Genomic DNA, 19,213 nt, shown 5'->3' on the forward strand with positions numbered 1-19,213 from the left:
AGATTAAGAGAGACTACGAGCTATGTGTCTCCTGAAGAAACAGGCTTACTGACAATGGGGAATGGGTGCAAGAGAAAGAAGAGTTCCTTAGATAGGAAGGAAGACCCAGAGAAAGCGGAGAAGTTAGTTTAGATCAAGATTAGGATACAGGGAATGCTGTTGGCCTGGCAGAGCGGTAGAAGAGGGGAGGGGGAGCTGAGTAAAAGACACAGGTTTGTAGTTAAGGTCAGAGGAATAAAAGAGAGACTGTGTGGAATAAGTTCTCAAGAAAGTCTTAGGCCTTGTGGATGGGAATTGTAGAAAAAGTACCAACTGTGTAGGAGAGATGTGGTTGTTTGATGGGACATTCATTCATCCTTCAACCTAGTGTCTACCTTTTGGAAAAAGGGCTTTGGAAAACGTATTGAATGAATGAATGCCCATGTTGGAGGACTGTGTTCTGTCCACAAAGATTACATTGTTACTGTCTATCCCAAGCTCACCCCAAGGGAACCTAGAACAAAGGGTCATAGAAGGCACTTTAGGAAACTGCAGGGTAGAAGTGGAGGAGCAGGTGGAGGACAGAGAGGGAAGTGCTAGATGTCAGCAGCCACTTCCTAGAAAATAAAAATGACAGACAGTAGGCTCCAGAGAGGGTAGCGGCCTTTCATGCAGCACGGACGTGGAAGGAAGACTTAACTTTGTCACTTTCTACAGCCATGCTCTGCAATCCAGGGGCAGATGTTGCAGATGAAACAGGGCAAGACAGGTCCTAAGAGCAAGTCAGCTGAGGGGCAAATTTGGGATATTGAGAAGGAAATATTCCGTGTTCCTGTGTGTTACGATCCAAAGAGACTTTGGAAAGAGCACCCTGAAAACAAGTTATGAAGACCTCGTATAGATTTCAGCAGAAGGGAGGAGTAGGGGAATTTTTGTGGGTAAAGTCCAATTTTAGGATTTTTTCATTTTCAGAGTGGATGTTGGGGTGAAGCAGTAACAGATTGTTGGTGAGGCCCAGAGCCCAGTCTGCCTGTTTGCTAGCTGAAGTAAAAGAGAGATAGGCCACTTGCTAGAGCTGGGTCAAGAATGTGAGGGTTGTGAAAACTTGACTACAGTAAAAGATTTCTGGACATGTATCAAACAAAGATTAATGCAGAGTCAAATGTATGCTGAACACAAGGTGTTTGGGGCAGAGCTTGCCACTGTTGGATTGGTCAGCTCCAGTGCAGCGTCGATTCTGACACACAGCGTGCGTGCTTTGCATTGCAGACGCCATCACATCATGCAATACCAGCGGTTGATGACTGAAACACTTTCCCTGAGTGTTATGAACTGCAGTGTCTTGTTTGTGTGTGTGCAGGTACATGTGTGGGGGACATAGGAGGACCAAAGGAGTGACTTTAGCTGTCATTCTTCAGACGACAGCTGCTTTTTGGTGTTGTTTTGTGCATGTGTGTGGTGTGTGCATGTGCATGTGTTGCTCAGCTCTGCCTTCTGGCAGCTTCAGGCATCTGGCGACTTGAGGCTCTCGGCTCTGCATCCAGCTGTTGTGCTGTTGCTGCCTCTCTCCTGCCTGTCACTGCTTCACTGTCTGTTGTTTTCTCAGTCCCAGCTGAGCCTGAAAGGGCAAAGAACTGCTTGAGAAAAGCCTTTTATGAGTATAGTGTTCCAACCAAGCCTACGTACTTATAGAGCAGAGAAGGGGTATTTGTACCCACCATAGCAAACCTCTTGTGCAAATGAGGGTTTGTGTTTGCACTAGTCAGCGGTGTCCCTCTCCCCCCAGTCACAGAATTCCCTCTAGTAGGCCACTAGGGAAAGTGCACCCTCTCTGGCTAGAGTCGCCTCTGGTTTTCTGAGGTTTCTGATAGCCAAACATCTGTTTGAAACAGTCCTTGCTGGGCCTTGTACTTCCAGGAGCCAAAGCAAGCAGCTGGATCATGGTGTGTTTTCCTGAATGTGTCAGAGGAGTGTGTAGAACAGCTGGTGCTCGAGTGAGAGCAGGCATCTGGCTGTTGGGCTGACAGTCGTTTTGTAAGGAAGACGGGGCAGCAAGGGAGACTATAACAGCACAACCCTAGGGGGTCAACACGGCCCCCCAGTATCTGCTCATGTGCAAGAAAATGAGCCTCAGATGGAGTGCTCATGAGAAGAGCTTGAGGGACTTACCAACACCAGTCTTGACTCTAACGTTCTAAGAGGGCTTTAACAATGCTTAACACCCGCCCAATGCCCCAGGGACAGGTAAGTCTTGGAGTCTCATTGAATGTGAGACTAAGGAAGAGAAATTAGGGCTCCTGTATAGTTAGGGTTTCTTGTTCAGGGATCTTCGTGCGTGTGGTACTGTTCACATAAGAATTGGAGATCTAGGAGGCTAGGGAGATGGTTCAGGGTTAGAGTGCATGCTACACAAGCATGAGCACAGGAGTTAGGGTTCCCAGAACACACATGAATGCCAGGTAGGTACGGCAGCCCCTTCATAATTCCAGGCTTGGAAGGTAGAGACGGGATCCTTATAGAAAGCTGGCTTGTGAGACAAGTTATATCAACAGATTGTAGGTTTGATTGAGAGAAACCCTGCCTCAGTGCTTAAGGTGGAAGAGCAGTCAAGGATGATTCCTGACATTGACCTTGGGCCTTCACATGAATGTGCAACATTGCATGTGTACCCACACGTGCAAATGCCACACTCGTGTGCACACCATATACATGAAAACATGCAAAAATGGACAAAGGAAAAAACTAGAGGGTGTAAATAGGAGAAGAAATTTAGGAACTAAGGTAGTGTTTCATTTTGGATCTCTTGGGCCAGGCAGCTTGAACATGAGGACTGGAGGTGAAGCTCTGGAGCTGATACAGAGGGTTTGGTGAGATTTTCCATTATTGCTGCTTAGCATCATTGTGGTATTATAGTACTGATTAGCAGTAAAACACCTCTTTCTACGTGATTAAAAGGTGACATTTGTATGGTTAAATGCACAAAATACACAGCTCAGTGCTTTTTGTTTGTCTTTTGCTACATAGCCATGGCTGTCTGGAACTCATTGTACAGACCAAGCTAGCCTCCAACTTGCAGTGTTACCCCTGCATTTGTGTCATGATCACATCCATGAGCCACCATACCTGGCTAGTGACTTCGAAAAGCACTTATGTTTATTTTGTTTTTATGTAGTGTGTGATGTGGTTACATGCATGCCACATTGTATGTGTGAAAATCATAGGACAACTTGCTGAAGTCAGTTCTCTCCTTCCACTGTGTGGGTTCCAAGGATCAAACTCATATTATAGCAGGCTTAGTGGCGAGTGCCTAACCCTAACTACCCCATAATACTTGTCTGTCTTCTACATCACTAGGTCCCATAAGAAATGGATTTTTTCCCCTAAATTGGGAGTGCTCCTATCTCTGGACATGTCTGTTTGTTTTTAAAGATGTGTCAATTTTTATTTTGTATATGAACGTTTTACCTGAATGTCTGTCTCCATGTGCACCATGTGAGTTCCTTGTGCTTGCAGAGGGTATCTGCAAGTACAGAAGAAGGTATCAGATACCCTGGAATGATTGTGAACCACCATGTGGGTACTTGGGAACAAACCCAGGTCCTCCACAGAAACAGCAAGTGCTCTTAACCACTGAGCCATCACCTCTTCTCTTAGTCTTGTTTTGTTTCTGTTGTTTTTAAATTATGCCATTGGGAGGTAGTTTTCACAGGACTGATAAGCCCATTAATAGAGTATCTCTATCTCTGTCACTTTCTCTGTTGTGAATGTATGGAGCAGTAAAAATGCCTGTTCTAGATGTTTACTAGAAGTAAAAATTTCTTTGAAATTTATATAAACTATATATTAAGTATATATACACACATATATAGTTAAAAGAATAATTATGAAGAACCCCCCCCCCCCTAAAGTGTAGCTCTGTACTTCAAACTCAGATTTGCTTGACTCTGATTTCTGAGTTCTGGGATTAAGCCAAGAAATAGAAGATAATCATATCCTAGATAGCCCCATGCATCCTCCCTGAATGAATCCCCTTCCTCATCATATTTTCTCCATTGCTAAAATAACCACTACCCTAGATTTCATAATAATCATTACCTTTCTTAATAGTCAACTCTTTATTTATGTAGATATATGTACATATATACAGGTTGAATTTCCTTTATCTTTAAATACTCAGGAACAGAAATATCTCAGATTTTGAGCTTTTGGGTTTTGAGATATGTGTATAGCATTTACAGATCATGCACCCCTAATCTAGAAATCTGAAATGCTTTCAATACTGAAACTTCAAGTTTCAACATAACAAAATTTTCAGGTTGGGAATGTTCAAGCTTTCAGTGTCTAAAACTGTATATAACAGTGCTGGGAAATGTCTTAGAGGTTAGGCTCACTGGTCGCTCTTCCAGAGGACCCAGGTTTGATTCCAGACACACACATGGCAACTTCTAACCATCTGTAACTCCAATTCCAGGGGATCCAATGACTCTGGCCTCCATGGGCACTAGGCACACATGTGGTGCACAGACATAAATGTAAGCACAACATTCATACACATAAAATATAAAGAAATCTTCAAATAAATAGTCATATAGAGACTGAAGAAGGAAGATTATAAGTTTGAAGCCAGCCTGAGCTATATATAACAAGAGTTTGTATATATGTGTGTGTTTGTACATATTCATAAATAGTCATATCATATTTGTATAGGCCCTTATTCCTGTATGAGTTCCTTATTCAAAACTCAGTTAGCTATAGTTAGTTAAAATACTTGGGGCCAGGGGAAATAGGTAGGGGCTGTAGCTCAGTCATAGAATTCTTGTCTACCATGCATGAGGCACTGGGTTCTACTCTCTGTACTAATACACACACACACACACACACACACACACACATATGTATGTATGAGAAAAGATTGTACTTACACTGAGAATGTATGGCTGTTTTATTGTTTTGTAAACAGTAACTATGACAGCTATTCATATAGCATTCATTTTATATTAGGTGTTAAAAGAAATCTAAGCCAGGTGGTGGTGGCGCACGCCTTTAATCCCAGCACTCGGGAGGCAGAGCCAGGCGGATCTCTGTGAGTTCCATGCCAGTCTGGGCTACCAAGTAAGTTCCAGGAAAGGTGCAAAGCTACACAGAGTAAATCCTGTCTCGAAAAACCAAAAAAAAAAAAAAAGTAAAGAAAAGAAAAGAAATCTAGAGCTGAGCATGATGATTGCATCATGTTTTCCCAGCACTTGAGATTAGTTACAAGCAGGAGAATCAGAAAGTTCAAAGCCAGTCTCGGGTCCATAGCAAGTTTGGTTCCAGCCAGGACTACATGAAATCCTATTCTAAACAAAAATGAATATATTGGTCTGGTGAGAAGACTCAGTGGATAAAAACTCTTGTTGCCAAGCCTGACCACTGAGTCTAATCCCCAGGCCCCACATGGTAGAAGGAGATAACCAACTCCCCCACAGGTTGTCCTCTGACCTTCCCATATATGTATGTATGTACATACATACACAAATAAATAATAAAATTTTAAAATAAAAATCTTTCTGGGCCAAGTAGTATATATTGTGTTATATTAGCATAGGTTGTATGCAGATTCTATAACCCTTTGTCCTAAGCCTCCTTGGATTTTGGTATCCTTGAGAATCCTGGAGCCAGTCCTCTGTAGATACCAAGGGATGGAGGTACTCTTTTATGATTTGCTTCTCTCAGCAAAGCTTAGATTTTTGTAACTTAGTTGTGTTGAGTATGTAGCTAAAGATGTCCTAACCTATTTTATTGTCAGTGAATATTTATTTCTGCATTTTTCTTCTGTTAAAAATGTTACTGCCTGCTGGGCATGCCTTTAATTCCAACACTTGGGAAGCAGAGGCATGTGGGTCGTCCCCCCCCCCCCCAAGCCTGGTCTACAGAGAGAAAACCCTGTCTTTGGGGGGGGGGGGCTGACTGAGGGATGGGCGGCAGAGAATATAATATCAAATAGATACTTTTGTATATGTGTAAAAGATCCTTCAGAGCACATACCTAGAAATGTATTTGAAGTTTGTCTGATGAGTGTGTATTCAAACATAGCAAGTAAGGGCAAACTTTCCCTAAGTCATTGTACCAGTTTTCCCTCCCACTAGGAGTGGAGAGTTGCCGTGCTCCTCACCTCTGCTCACACTCCATGATGCTGGGATTTGTCATTTACCCAGTCTGGTGGTTGTGAAATGGTCTCTCTGTGGTTTTAATTTGTATTTTCCTAACTGACATGAAATTAAGCAGCTTTTCACATGTTTAGGGACCATGTATGTGTTCTCTTCAGTGAAACTCCCACCAGTAGTTTGCAGGTTTTCATGGGCTGGTATTTTCTCATCGACTCTTAGTCTTTTATGTTACAGATGCTAATCCTTTGTCAGAGTTGCATGAGTTGCTGATCAACACTCTTCCTTTTTTGTCCTGCAAATCTATTTACCCAAGGAAAAATGTGTGAGCAAACCTGGAGGATGAAAGTCCCTGGCCCTCACTTCTGTTCTAGACACTGTAGTGACATGGCCCTATGGGTGTGCACAGAGCAGGGCCTGGCACTGGAGAAAGTCACACCACAGTCCTGACTGCTGCTGACCTGTGGTGCTTGCCTTTGCAGGTGGGACAGGAGGATTCTGTAATGGAAGGGCATGGCAAGACTCCACCTCCTGGAGAAGAAAGCAAACAGTGAGTCACAGTTTACTAAAAGGATCCTTGACAGAGCCTCAGAAGCACTTGGTTCAGTGTGCTGAAAGCAAGTTTGCTGGGCGGTGTATACGTCGGAGATACAGGAGAGCACACCAGTTGCTTTGTTGATGCAGTACTTCTATTTATAGACTAACTAGAGGGACAAGAAAGTTGGCTTTGTTGGTTTTCACACTTGGCTAATCAGAATTTATGTTATGCTTAAGCAAAGGCTTTAAGGCTCAGGATGTTCCAAATTGAACTAATTAAGTTTGGGTGTTTTCCAAAGAAAGTATGAAATGGGGCTTCCTTCCCTTAGCAATGTCTTCATGAAGGAGGCTCAATTAAGGGCTGTCTACACACCCCAAGTATGTGCATAGTACTTCCTGAAACTCAATTCCAGCGATAACTGACACTTTGGATCATTATTTAAATAGCAAAGGTTTTATCTGATGGAACAGGGGCTGTAAATACCGTAACTAGCCAACATTCTCAGTAATTCAGGATTTATCTCCTCCAACTTCTGAAGAGGTGAATGGTTTTAAACTTCAATTTGTCACCTTTGGTGTGGCTTTTTAGTGGTGCTGAATAGATTTTGTTTTCCCTCATCTGTCATAGGATTTAGAAAATTGTGTTTCAAAGCAGACCAGTTTTTCATATGCCCTTTGAAAAAAGGAAAAACACTTAAGACGGGCTTAAAGCACTGACATAATTCAAGTTTTATTTAGACAGTAGTTTCCTAAATTGAATGGGATGGTGGTTCATAGGATTTACCAAAAATCTGTAAAGAAAAACTCCTCTTCTTCATATTTTTCCTTCTTTTTTTTTTCCTAGAAAATCATTTATTTTGGTGTATCTTAAGAAAATGATATTTTCTATCCCCTTAGGAATGAATTATGCAGAATAGACTGTGTTGCCAGCAGGCCAAACTCATTGAAGGAGAGTGCCTTGTCTTGTGTTTGTTGTGAATGGAAACCAGGAGATCTTCACAGCCATTTAATTTGCTAAGCTGGCAGTTTTAAAAATAGCTCACAGTATAAAGCCTAACTTTGCTCTAATCTGTCTAATACACTTTCATTTTAGATGGGTTGATGGCATCCATTCCTCTTTGGGGAATTAGAATGCCAGACATCTATTTGGTCTCAGTGAAAAGGCAAAAGTAATTCAGGAGATTTTCTTGATGGCCCCCACCCACTCTCCTACCCCACAATCTTGTCCTATAGAAATCACAGTTCCATTTGTCAAGGGCTTTCTGTATTCAAGGTAGGTACACACGTAGGTTACTGGGTTGTTTTTAAGATTTACTTATTTTTAGTTTATGTGTATGAATGTTTTGCCTGCTTGTACGTCTGTGCACCACATGCATGCCTGATTCCCATGGCTGCCAGAAGAAGGCATCACTCCCTCGGAACTGGAGTTACAGATGGTTAAGAGCTGTTTTGTGAGTGCTGCTAACCAAGCCTTGGTCCTCTGGAAGAGCAGTTAGGGCTCTTTACCATTGAGCCGTCTCTTCATCCCCAGCACCATTGCCACTTATAGCATATTGTCTCCATTTTACTCAGAGGTCAGCACATCAGTACAACTCAAAGTAGAGTTTAAGAATTGATCGCAGATCTTACTGGCTTTAAGGTTCTTATAGTATTATTAATTAATATATTAATTAATATATTATTCTGTATGTTCTTTTGCTATCGCTGAGCAGTGCTCCTGAAAAGTACTGTGGTTTACACAGTAACAGAAGTCAAGGTCAAAGTCTCATGAGAAATAGGAAGTTGGGGGAAACAATGGAAGGGCTTTAAGAGTATTTCCTAGACACCAATGGAAGTTCTGCTCTTTAGAGGGTGCCCATTTCTTAAACAAACCTTCTTTATCTTCAGAGGCCTTCTCTGGTAACACCTGCCTTGTGTTGGCTTCTTCCAGAACTCAGGAATCCTTGGGGGCTGGGGGGAGTTCTGCACACCTGTGTTCTGCTTTTAGAGGGTTTTGTAAATTTGAGTATCTTGTATGATATTTTAACCATTCTCTAGAAGCTCCCTAAACGCTGAGGTTTTGTTGTGGTTTGGTTTGGCACTAAGGATGGAATCAAGGGTCTTGCAACTTACTAGGTAAGCACTAAAGTGTAGTCCTAGCCCTCATTTGTTGATTCCTGTTCATTCATTCATTCGTTGATTCATTCATTCTGGGTCTGCTCTGTTACTCTGTATTGAAGTAATTAAGCAGAAATGTACCCTGTGTGAGAGTCAGGAGCAAATAAAGTTTTCATTTGTTTGTTTTGTGGTTTCTGTCCTGCCATTCCCCCATCCTCACCCCCACCCCTACCCCAGTGATACTGGTGATTGGACCCAGAGAAATACTCTGCCACTGTGGTCTATACTCAGCTCCCAGACAGACTCTAACTTAATATTTTTCCAAATTTGTTTGGAAATTGCTCCCAAAATTGTTCATTTATTGGTAAAAACAGGCTACATAAATACCCTTTATTAATTATGGAAGGAAGGCAGATGGAGCATAAAAATTATAAAATTTACTCAAGATCACAGAGAAAATTCTTGTAAGGATAAAGACTAAACTTATTTTATTAGCTGGTCTATTCTTTCTTTGTTTCCCATTTAATTTACTGACCACAACAATTACTCAGCACAACATTCAGTATAACTAAGTTTTATTGCAGGAAGACTTGGGTTTCTGCACATTCTGTTAGGAATAATGGACTCTAGTGCTGGGATTGTAGCTTAGTGGTAGGTCACTTTGTCTGTTGTGTACAAGGCCTTGGTTTGAGTTCCCCGTGGCTGCCAGAAAGGAAAAAAAAAAGCACTTTAAGTTGAGTGTAATGATTCATGCCTGTAATGCCAACACTTAGGAGATGGAGGCAGGAGAATCATTCAGGGACCTTCAGCTACATAGTGAGGTCTAAGCTAGCCTGGGTTACTTGAAATCTTGTCTCAAAACAAAACAAAACCATTCCAAATACATGCAGACAAACAAAACAAAAGATTTCTGATATTGAGAAATTTCTATGCTAAACTATTAATATTAGTTTATTATTAAATATTTATATTTTTAGTTTGTTAAATATTTAGATTAATAAACACTTATATATTATTCTAATACTGCTTTTATAAAGATTTGTTTGACTTTTATTTATGTGTGTGTCTGCGTGTTTGTATGCCACATGTCTGTGGATATCTAAAAGCCAAAAGAGAATATCAGATTGCCTGGAGCCAGAGTTAAAGGTGGTTATGAGCTACCTGGTGTAGGTGGTAGGAATCGAGCTCAAGTCCTTGAGAAAAGCAGCAACTGTTCTTACACACTGAGCCATCTCTCTCCATCTCTTTTCAGTGGAGTTTTGTTGTTAGTATGTCTAGTGCAATTTTTTTTTTTTTGGAGGATATCCACTTTAAGAGAGTTACTATAACAATCAGATAAGCCAAGTTTATTGCCTTAATTACTACATTTAAATTACACAACTTTAATTACATAATGTGTTTAATGGGTGAGTAAAAAAAGGGCTGGAGAGACAGCTCAGAGGTTAAGAGCACTGGCTCCTCTTCCAGGGGTCCTGAATTCAGTTCCCAGCAACCACATGGTGGCTCACAACCATCTATAGTGGGATCTGATGCCCTCTTCTGGCATAAAGTTGTACATGCAGATAGAGCACTCATATACATAAAATAGATTTAAAAACTAATAAATAAAAGCCATGATGTTTGGTTTGGATGGGATCAAAGGCCTGCTCCACCATGCCTTGCATGATGACTTTTCAGAACAGCATGAGCAGACAGTTGTTCGTATATTGTGCTGTACTATGTGCAGTAGTTACTTCTCCTACTGCTGTGACCAAGTACCTGGCAAAAAAGCAGAAGGAAGGGTCTGTTTAGGCCCATAGTTTGAGGGAGTCCATCATGGGGTGTGGTGGGAGAGTGTGAGGCAGCTGGTCACATTGCATAAACTGGGTATGGTAATGCATCATACCTGAATCCCAGCACTCAAAGATGGAGGCAAAGGATCTGAAGTTCAAGTCATCTTTAAGTATAGAGTGAATTCACAGCCATTCTGGAATACAGAAGATCCTGTGTCTGACAACAAAAAAGCATCTTTCTATCAGCTTATGAATGGATTTATCTTATAACACAGAACAATTCATGAAAATATATTTATGGGTCCTGCTAGGGAGGTCATTAGGTAAAAAGCACTTGCCAGACAATTCCCGTGACCTAAGTGTGATCCCTGAAACCCATGTAGAGGTGAGAGGGAGGAATGGCCTCCCAAGTAATGTCCTCTAACACCCACACGAGTTGTGTCATGTGCACACCCACATTCACTCACATGTCATACACATTTTAATAAATAGATAAAAATTCAAAAGTTTACCCTAGATCAGACTAAAGATCCCTTGGCTACCCATGAGCACACTAGTAGAGCACTTGCCTAACACACACATGGTCTTCAGCTCAGTCTCAAGCATGGCAAAGGGAGAAAAAGATTTCTTTGGCTGTGGTATTCCTTGTTTTATATTTGGCCACTCTATTTAACACTTTGCCTTTTTGTTTTCTTTCTTTCATTTTTTTTTTTTTAAACCTACCGTACTAGGGACTGAACCTCGGGCCTCGCCCGTACTAGCCTTGCCCTCTGTCACCAAACCTGTCTCTGCGGTTGTCTTTTTACTTTTTAAGTATTGAGGCAAGGGCTCACTAAATTGCATGGGCTTGTCTTGAGAACTCACTGTGTGTCCCAGGATGGCCTTGAATTTATAATCCTCCTGCCTCAGTCTCTGGAGTAGCTTCAGTCACAAGTCTGTGCAGACCCAGAAACACTGCTTTTTAGAAGTACTGTTCTGGTGGTGGTTTAAAAGCCTTGAACAGCTCTATGGCATCTCCTAAATACAGCAACAATGAAAATATTCCCAAATCACAAAATTTACAATTAACTCATCTTTAGATGCTAAACTTGTTAGTTGGCCATAGGGAGTTCTTTTCTTCTTCTTTTTTATTTATGTGTTTATTTGTTTGTTTTTGTTTGTTTTGGTGACAGGGTCATATTATGTAACCCTGGCTGGCCTGGAACTCACAGAGATCCATCTTCCTCTGCTGAGGTTAAAGGTATGTTGTTAACAGACAGCTTTTTAAAATTTTTATTTATTCTCATATGTATGCATGTTTGCTTACAGAACAATCATGTATGCATATACATCATGTGTGTGCCTGGTGCCTGCAGAGGACAGAAGAGATCATCAGATCCCCTCAAAACTGGAGTAATAGGAATTGTAAACCACTGTGGGTGCTGGGAACTATATCCAAATTCTCTAGCAACAAGTGCTCTTAACTGCTGAGCCAACTCTCCAGCCCCCATAGGAAGGTTTTTTGTTTTTTGTTTTTTTGTTTTTTGTTTTTTTTTTAATTTTTCATTTTGTATTTGTTTGCCTGCTTGCTTGCTTGCTTGCTTGCTTGCTTGCTTGCTTGAGACCAGGTCTCACTGTGTAGCCCTGGCTAACCTGGAACTAACTATGTAGACTAGCCTGGCCTTCAACTCAGAGAGATCTGCCTGCCTCTGCCTCCCAAGTGATGAGATTAAAGTTGTGTGCCACCAAGCCAGGCCTATTTTGTGTATTGTATGACTAGGTTTTCACAAGTTGTTGCTTCTGCCTCTGCCTCCCCCTCCTCCCCCTCACTCTTTGCCCTCTTTGAGCCGTTAGAACACGCAAATGTTGAAATAAATGTGTTAAGAAATACTCAGTTGAACTCTTTGCAGACTGGGTAATCACCCAGGAAGCTGGACAGAAGGAGAGTGTGCTTTTCTATAGAATCTTTCCAGAATGTGGGAAAGAGAAACCATGAATTTTATTTTCAAGGTAATTGATATTTTTAAGTACCATAGTTGTTTAATAGATATTTTATACTCATGGAAGTTTTGCTTTTAAAAATTTGAGTGAAGCCATCAATATTTGTATATTATATGTGGGAAACTTTCTGATGCTAATAAATTTTCTAATTGGTATCAAAGTTGCTTAAAAGAATTACTTCTCAGAAAACTGTCTTTTTGTCTCTCAGATGTCTCTTAATAATGAATAGGCTCTGGATTTTGTTTTGTATGTTTCTCTTTGGATACCTGTGAGATTGGTCTCCTCTTGTAGACTGAGGTAGTAATGTTAACCAACAATAAATAGGGTGGGTCACATAGCTCACAGAGAATTGTGATTAATATAACAGAAGTCTTACTTTATTTTGCTTTTTTGTGATAAGGTCTCACTATATAATCAGGGATAGCCTTAAACTCCTTGTGTAGACCGGGCTGGCCTCTACCATAGAGACAGATCCTCCTGCCTCTGCCTCTTGAGTGCCAGGATTAAAGAAGTGCACCCAGCCAGGTGGTGCATGTTTCTGATCCTACATGGGTGGACACCCACTTCTGACCTCAGCACTTGACTTGGATTCTTCCCTACCAGGAATCTGTAGATGATGCAGGGATGCAGGGAGGATATGCAGCTGAAAGGCCCAGGTCAGGGAGGCTCCATACAAGAACCCCAGCTCTGCAAGCAAGGACGGAGATTTTGATTGCCTTGGTTTCTACCCAAGAAGTACCTACCACCCAAAAAGCACCAATAAATAGATGCTGAATGGATGAAGGTGGCCCTAAGTTTCCACCCCTGTTCCATACACCTACTTTGAAAATCTGAGGTGGAAGGTTGTCAAGAACCCCAAAATTCTTAAGATGTTATTTGTTAATAGCAAAAGAAAAGAGGCTGGTAACATGTTGTTTGACTTGATATCCAGAGTTTGCTTCCCTGTTTGGTTTGGTTTTCAAGATGATGTTTCTCTGTGTAGTCCTGGCTGTCCTAGAACTCACTCTGTAGACCAGATGGCCTCTAACTCAGAGATCTGCCTGCCACTACCTCCCAAATGCTGGGATCAAAACTGTGCCCATCACCACCACCCTGTATTTGATAGTCAGAGCTTCTTGACTATTCCAGCGATAGATTAGCTGAGTACTGCTCTTTTCAAGTGTTCCTGCTTGTACCCATTGTTGCTTATTGTTTATTTTGCAGAAAATGTCTTTCTAGCCCCTTAGCTGCCTGTCTTTCTTTTTTAAAGGGATTATTTCCTTATTTCTTGGTTTCTAATGGCCTTTTTCAGACACTTCCAGCCTGCCCACAGATCTGCACTGCTCTTTAAGGACCTGTGCTGCCCTTGCACAGCTGGTCCACCTCCCAGTGCCTCTGTTCAGGCAAAATACAGTGCTTTCTTGCCAATAAGAAGTCAGGTTTGATTTAAGAAAAAGATAATTAGTTTCAAATAAATAATTGGGTTCAAAAGTTAAATGCTTATTTGAGAATTGGTATATTTATGGGTACAATGTGATGTTTTGATATATGTATACATTATGTAATGATCAAATCATGATAATTAACATACTTACCTCCTTAAACATTTATTTATTATTGTTGTTGTTATACCATTAAATATCCTTTCTTGTAGATATTTGAAACATGAAATACAGCTGGACATGATATTTGCCTGTAATACCAGCACTCTAGAAGCTGAAACAGGAAGATCTAAAGTTCAAAGTCACCTGCATGGTGGTACATGCCTCTGACCCCCAGCACTTGGAAGGCAAAGGCAGGAGAGTCTTTGAGTTTGAGCTTAGCCTGGTCGAGAGAGAGAGAGAGAGAGAGAGAGAGAGAGAGAGAGAGAGAGAGAGAGAGAGAGAGAGTTTCAAAACATCCATAGCTGTTAAAGACAGAGAAACTCTGTCTTGAAATAGGGAATGGGGAGTGAGTGTTTCTAAAATCCAAGAGCTGGGAGTACTCAGTAGAGAACTTGTTGGCATGTGCAAGGCCCTAGGTTTGATTGCACTGACATTTTGTGTGTGTGTATATAATATATATATATATATATATATATATATATATATATATATATATATATAAACTATTGTATCTATAGTTAAACTACTATATAGTAGAACACCAGAAATAGTCTTGAATAACTAGAAACACTACCTATTGGGTACCTTCTCCCCATCTCCCACTCCCTGATGTTCTAGCCTCTGGTAACTGCTGTTCTGCTCAGAACAGTTTTTTAAGATTCTACCACTAAGCATGATTGGTATTTGTCCTTTCTGCACCTGTTTGTCTTAGTTACTTTTATTGCCATGAAAAGATGCCATTAAAAAAAAATAGAGAGAGAGAGAGAAAAGAAAAAATGCCATGACCAAGGAAACTTAGAGAAGGCAGACCATTTCAGGGCTTAGAATTTTAGAGTGTTAGAGCCCATGACCATCCTGGTGGGGAGCAAGGCAGCCCGCAGGCAGGAATGGTACTAGAGCAGTAACTGAAAGCTCACATCCTATCCACAAGTAGGAGGCAGAGAACATGAGCTAATCGGGAATGGCATGGGCTTTTGAAACTGTAGTTAGAGTTTTCCTGCCTGGCCCAGTCAGGACAAATCTCTCTTACCCGCCAGTCCCACAGTCGCTCAGACCCAACCAAGAAAGCACACAAAAACTTATATTGCTTACAAACTGTATGGCCGTGGCAGGCTGCTTGTTATCTACCTTTTCTATCTTAAATTAACCAATTTCTGTTAGTCTATACTTTGCCACATGGCTTGTGGCTTACCAGTGTCTTTACATGTTGCTTCTCATGGCGGCGGCTGGCGGTGTCTCTCCCCAGCCTTCTACTTCCCAGAATTCTCTTCTCTCTTGTCCCGCCTATACTTCCTGCCTGACCACTGGCCAATCAGAACTTTATTTACACAGAGCGATATCCACAGCATGAAACCTCAAAACCCACCCTAGTGACACATCTCCTCCAACAGGGCCACACTTCTAATCCTCCCAAACAGTTCCACCAACTGGGGACCAAGCATTCAACCACGTGAGTTTACAGAGGCCATTCTCATTCAACCCACAGTAGTAGCTTACTTAATTTAACATGTTTTCCAAGTCTTACAAATGATAAGATTTCATCTTTTTATGGTGTACATACTAGTGAATATTTATTTAAGTTGAGGAAATAAATCAATCAATGGCAGCTTAGTTATAAATTGACAAACTGGGCTTCATAGTTTACCTCTGTAATCCCAGCTCATGCTAGTTTAAGACCAGAGGATTGTGAGTTTGGGGCTAGCCTGGGCTTCATAGCAAGACCTTGACTCAACAACAACAACAACAACAACAACCAAAACAAAGAAATTGACAAATACCACAGTGTGGGTATGAAGATATTGCCATGGAGGTTTTTATGTGGTACCATGGAGACAGAGGAAAGTATTGGAATTTAACTTTTGAAATTTGGATCTGAAGAATTTGAGGGTCTTTTTTAAAGAGGGGAGTCCAGGCACTGAAGAGTTAAAAGTCTTCGCTGCTCTTCCAGAGGACCCAGGTTTGATTTCCAGTAACCACTTGGCAGCCCATAACTGTTAATAACTCCAGCTACAGGGGATATGACACCCTTTCCTGGCTTCTGAGGGCACCAGACATAGAACATGGTACTCAGACATACATGTAAGAAAAATACCCATACACATAAAATTTTAAAAAAAAACTACACACAGATTTTTTTTTTTAAATTAACATGTGGGCTAGAGAGATAGCTTAGCCAGTAAAGTACTTGGGGATCTGTAAATTCCCAGAGTCTATGTAGAAAAAAGCTGGTCTTGGTGGTGTGTACTTGTAATCTTAGCACTGTTGAAGTGGAGCAGGTGGACCCCTGGGCTCACTGGCTAGCCTCTGTGGTGAATTCTAGGCCAAAAAGGGACCCTGTCTCAAAACAAACAAACAAAAAGGTATACAATATCTGCAGAATGACACATGAGATTGTCTTCTGAGTCCCCACATGTGTACATATGTGCATGTGTACCCACATAGGAACACACACATAAGGAATTTAGTTCTTGTTTTCTTTGATTTTGTTGTGCTAGGATGAGCCCAGGGCCATGGTAGGACAGCACTCCATTGCTAAGATGCATTTGCAGCCCCAGAATGGAGGGGAGGGGGTAAAAAGTTTTTCCTGCCAGATGAGATGATGTGAGCTTGATTTATTATTTTTAATGATTTGTTTACTTATTTATTTATTTATATATTTGGTGTTTTGCCTATATGTAGGTCTGTGTGAGGGTGTCAGATCCCTTGGAACTGGAGTTACAGACAGTTGTGAGCTCTATGTAGGTGCTGGGAATTGAACCCCAGGTCCTCTGGAAGAGTAAGTAGCCAGTGCTCTTAACCGCTGAGCCACCTCTCCAGCCCTGAGCTTGATTTATTACCACTCTAATTTAGAAGGGCTGGGACTGGAGACACGATTCTGGTTAAGAACACTTGTTGTGCCGGCGGTGGTGGCACACGCCTTTAATCCCAGCACTTGGGAGGCAGAGCCAGGAAGATCTCTGTGAGTTCGAGGCCAGCCTGGGCTACCAAGTGAGTTCCAGGAAAGGCGCAAAACTACACAGGGAAACTCTATCTCAAAAAAACAAACAAACAAACAAAACAAAACAAAAAAACAAAAAACAAACAAACAAACAAAAAACCACTTGTTGCTCTTGTAGGAGACTTAAGTTTAGTACCCATTTTGGGCAACTTTTAACAGTTGCTTATGCCTGTAGCTCCACTCTAGGGGACCCAATGCCCACTTTGGGCCTCTTTGGACACCCATACAAATGTGTACAGATACACAAAATAATGATAAAGCTGGACATGGTGGTGCATGGTTTAATCCCAGCGCTTGGGAGATAGAGACAGGAAAATCTCTCTGGGTTTGAGGCCAACCTGGTCGGCATACTAAGTTACAGGACAGCCAGGGCTATACAGAGATCCTTTCTCAAAGAAAGAAAGGGGGAAGGGGGGGGGAAACAATAAAATAAACCTCTTTAAAATTCTAATTCATAAATATAGTATAATAGTTGCACTCTAATTTCTAACAATAATCTAGAGATTATTGGATCCAGGTTATATTGGGGATTCCCAGGTAGTTTGGGGTAATATTTCTGCTTTCTGACTATGTTGGTAGTAAGACCATAGAAACAAAACTCACAGTAGATTTTTCCCATCTGTTCCCAACCTTGTGTCCTGTTTGTGCTACCCATAAATGCATGGATGGTGAAAATCCATTGGAGCAGGGTTGACCAATGAGGGGTCATACCGCTAAAGAAAACTGGTTCTCTCCTTCCCCTATACCATCAACTGTCAGTAGCTCCTTGGCTAAGGATGGGGGCTTATGAGCCCCTTCCTCCTCCATGCTATAATGTTAACTGACTTGATTTTGTGTAGGATACTGTAGCTGATAAAAGTTCAAGGGTATATTGGTATTGTCATGTCCAGGAGACACTGTTTTCCTCTGATCCTTCCCATTTTTTCTGCTTCTTAAAATCTTCTTACTCCCTCTCCCAAGATTTTCTTGAGCTTCAGGGGAGGCTGTGTTGTATAAACATCCCATTTATGGCTGAAACTCGACAGACACATGTTCTCTGCACTCTGACCAGGTGTAAGTCTTCACATTAAATGCTGTCTGCTGTACAAATAAGCTTCCTCGATGAGGACTAGAACCACACTAATCTATGAGTAAAGATACAGGTCTTTAGAGAGCAATCGATACCATGTCCGTTGAGTAGTTTAGTAGTAGGTAAACCCCATAGACCATATGGTGTCCTCAGCCATGGGTTCTTGATTGGCTTATAGTACCAGGTATGTGTTTCCTCTCATGAAGTTCCAGGCCTTAAAGCCAGTCAGACAGCAGTTGGTTACTTCTAGACCATTTGTGCCACTATTGCACCAGTTGGCATATCTTGCCATTCTGGTCCTTATTGTAGCTTGCAGGATTAGCTGGATAAGACTATTGATGACTTTCCTTGCCAGCACCCTTACATAGCACCATCCAGTACTATGAAAACTTGCCAGCAAGAGAGGAAGCTTCCCTGTTAGTTTCAACTTGATTTCTTCATGTCCTGTGACCAAAGTGTGTGGTGTCTTGAGCAATAGGGTCTTACTAAGATCAAGACCTGGTGGCAATCAAGAGCAATGCCAATATCCTTTATTGCTTTGGGAGTCCCCAGGACATCCCTGATCAGCACCTAAAGGTACAGATATTTTACTTAGCACTAGATATTTTTTATTTGTTTTTTGAGACAGGGTTTTTCTGTGTAGTCCTGGCTTTCCTAGAATTTGCTCTGTAGACCAGGCTGGCCTTGAACTCAGGGGTTTGCCTGCCTCTGCCTCCCTAGTTCTGCTGGGATTAGACATATGTATCAGTAGGGGCTGGAGAGATGGTTCAGCAGTTAAGAACACTGGCTGCTCTTCCAGAGGTCCTAAATTCAATTCCCAGCAACCATATGGTGGTTCACAGCCATCCATAATGAGATCTGGTGCCCTCTTCTGGCCACTAGCCAGACATACAGGCAGAGCACTGTATACAAAATAAATAAACAAATAAATCAATAAATGTGTGTGTGTGTGTGTGTGTGTGTGTGTGTGTGTGTGTGTGTGTGTGTGTACCAATGTCAGCACTAGACTTTATTTGGCAGTCTGTAGCTTCTGGGAAGAGCATTATCCTCTC

General features: G+C 41.5%; 1 protein-coding gene across 4 annotated transcripts in view; it reads left to right on the forward strand.

Annotated features, from left to right (window-relative positions):
• Window positions 1-19,213, forward strand: part of Tnrc6b (trinucleotide repeat containing adaptor 6B) — a 234,678-nt gene that overhangs the window by 80,583 nt on the left and 134,882 nt on the right. For all 4 annotated transcript variants that reach the window (XM_036208071.1, XM_036208074.1, XM_036208072.1 and 1 more), the window contains exon 4: window positions 6,608-6,675. In XM_036208071.1, the coding sequence (XP_036063964.1) occupies window positions 6,608-6,675 (68 nt within the window). The remainder of the gene's footprint in view (window positions 1-6,607; window positions 6,676-19,213) is intronic.

The sequence above is a fragment of the Onychomys torridus genome, chromosome 16 (genome assembly GCF_903995425.1).
Source record: "Onychomys torridus chromosome 16, mOncTor1.1, whole genome shotgun sequence".
NCBI lineage: Eukaryota > Metazoa > Chordata > Mammalia > Rodentia > Cricetidae > Onychomys > Onychomys torridus.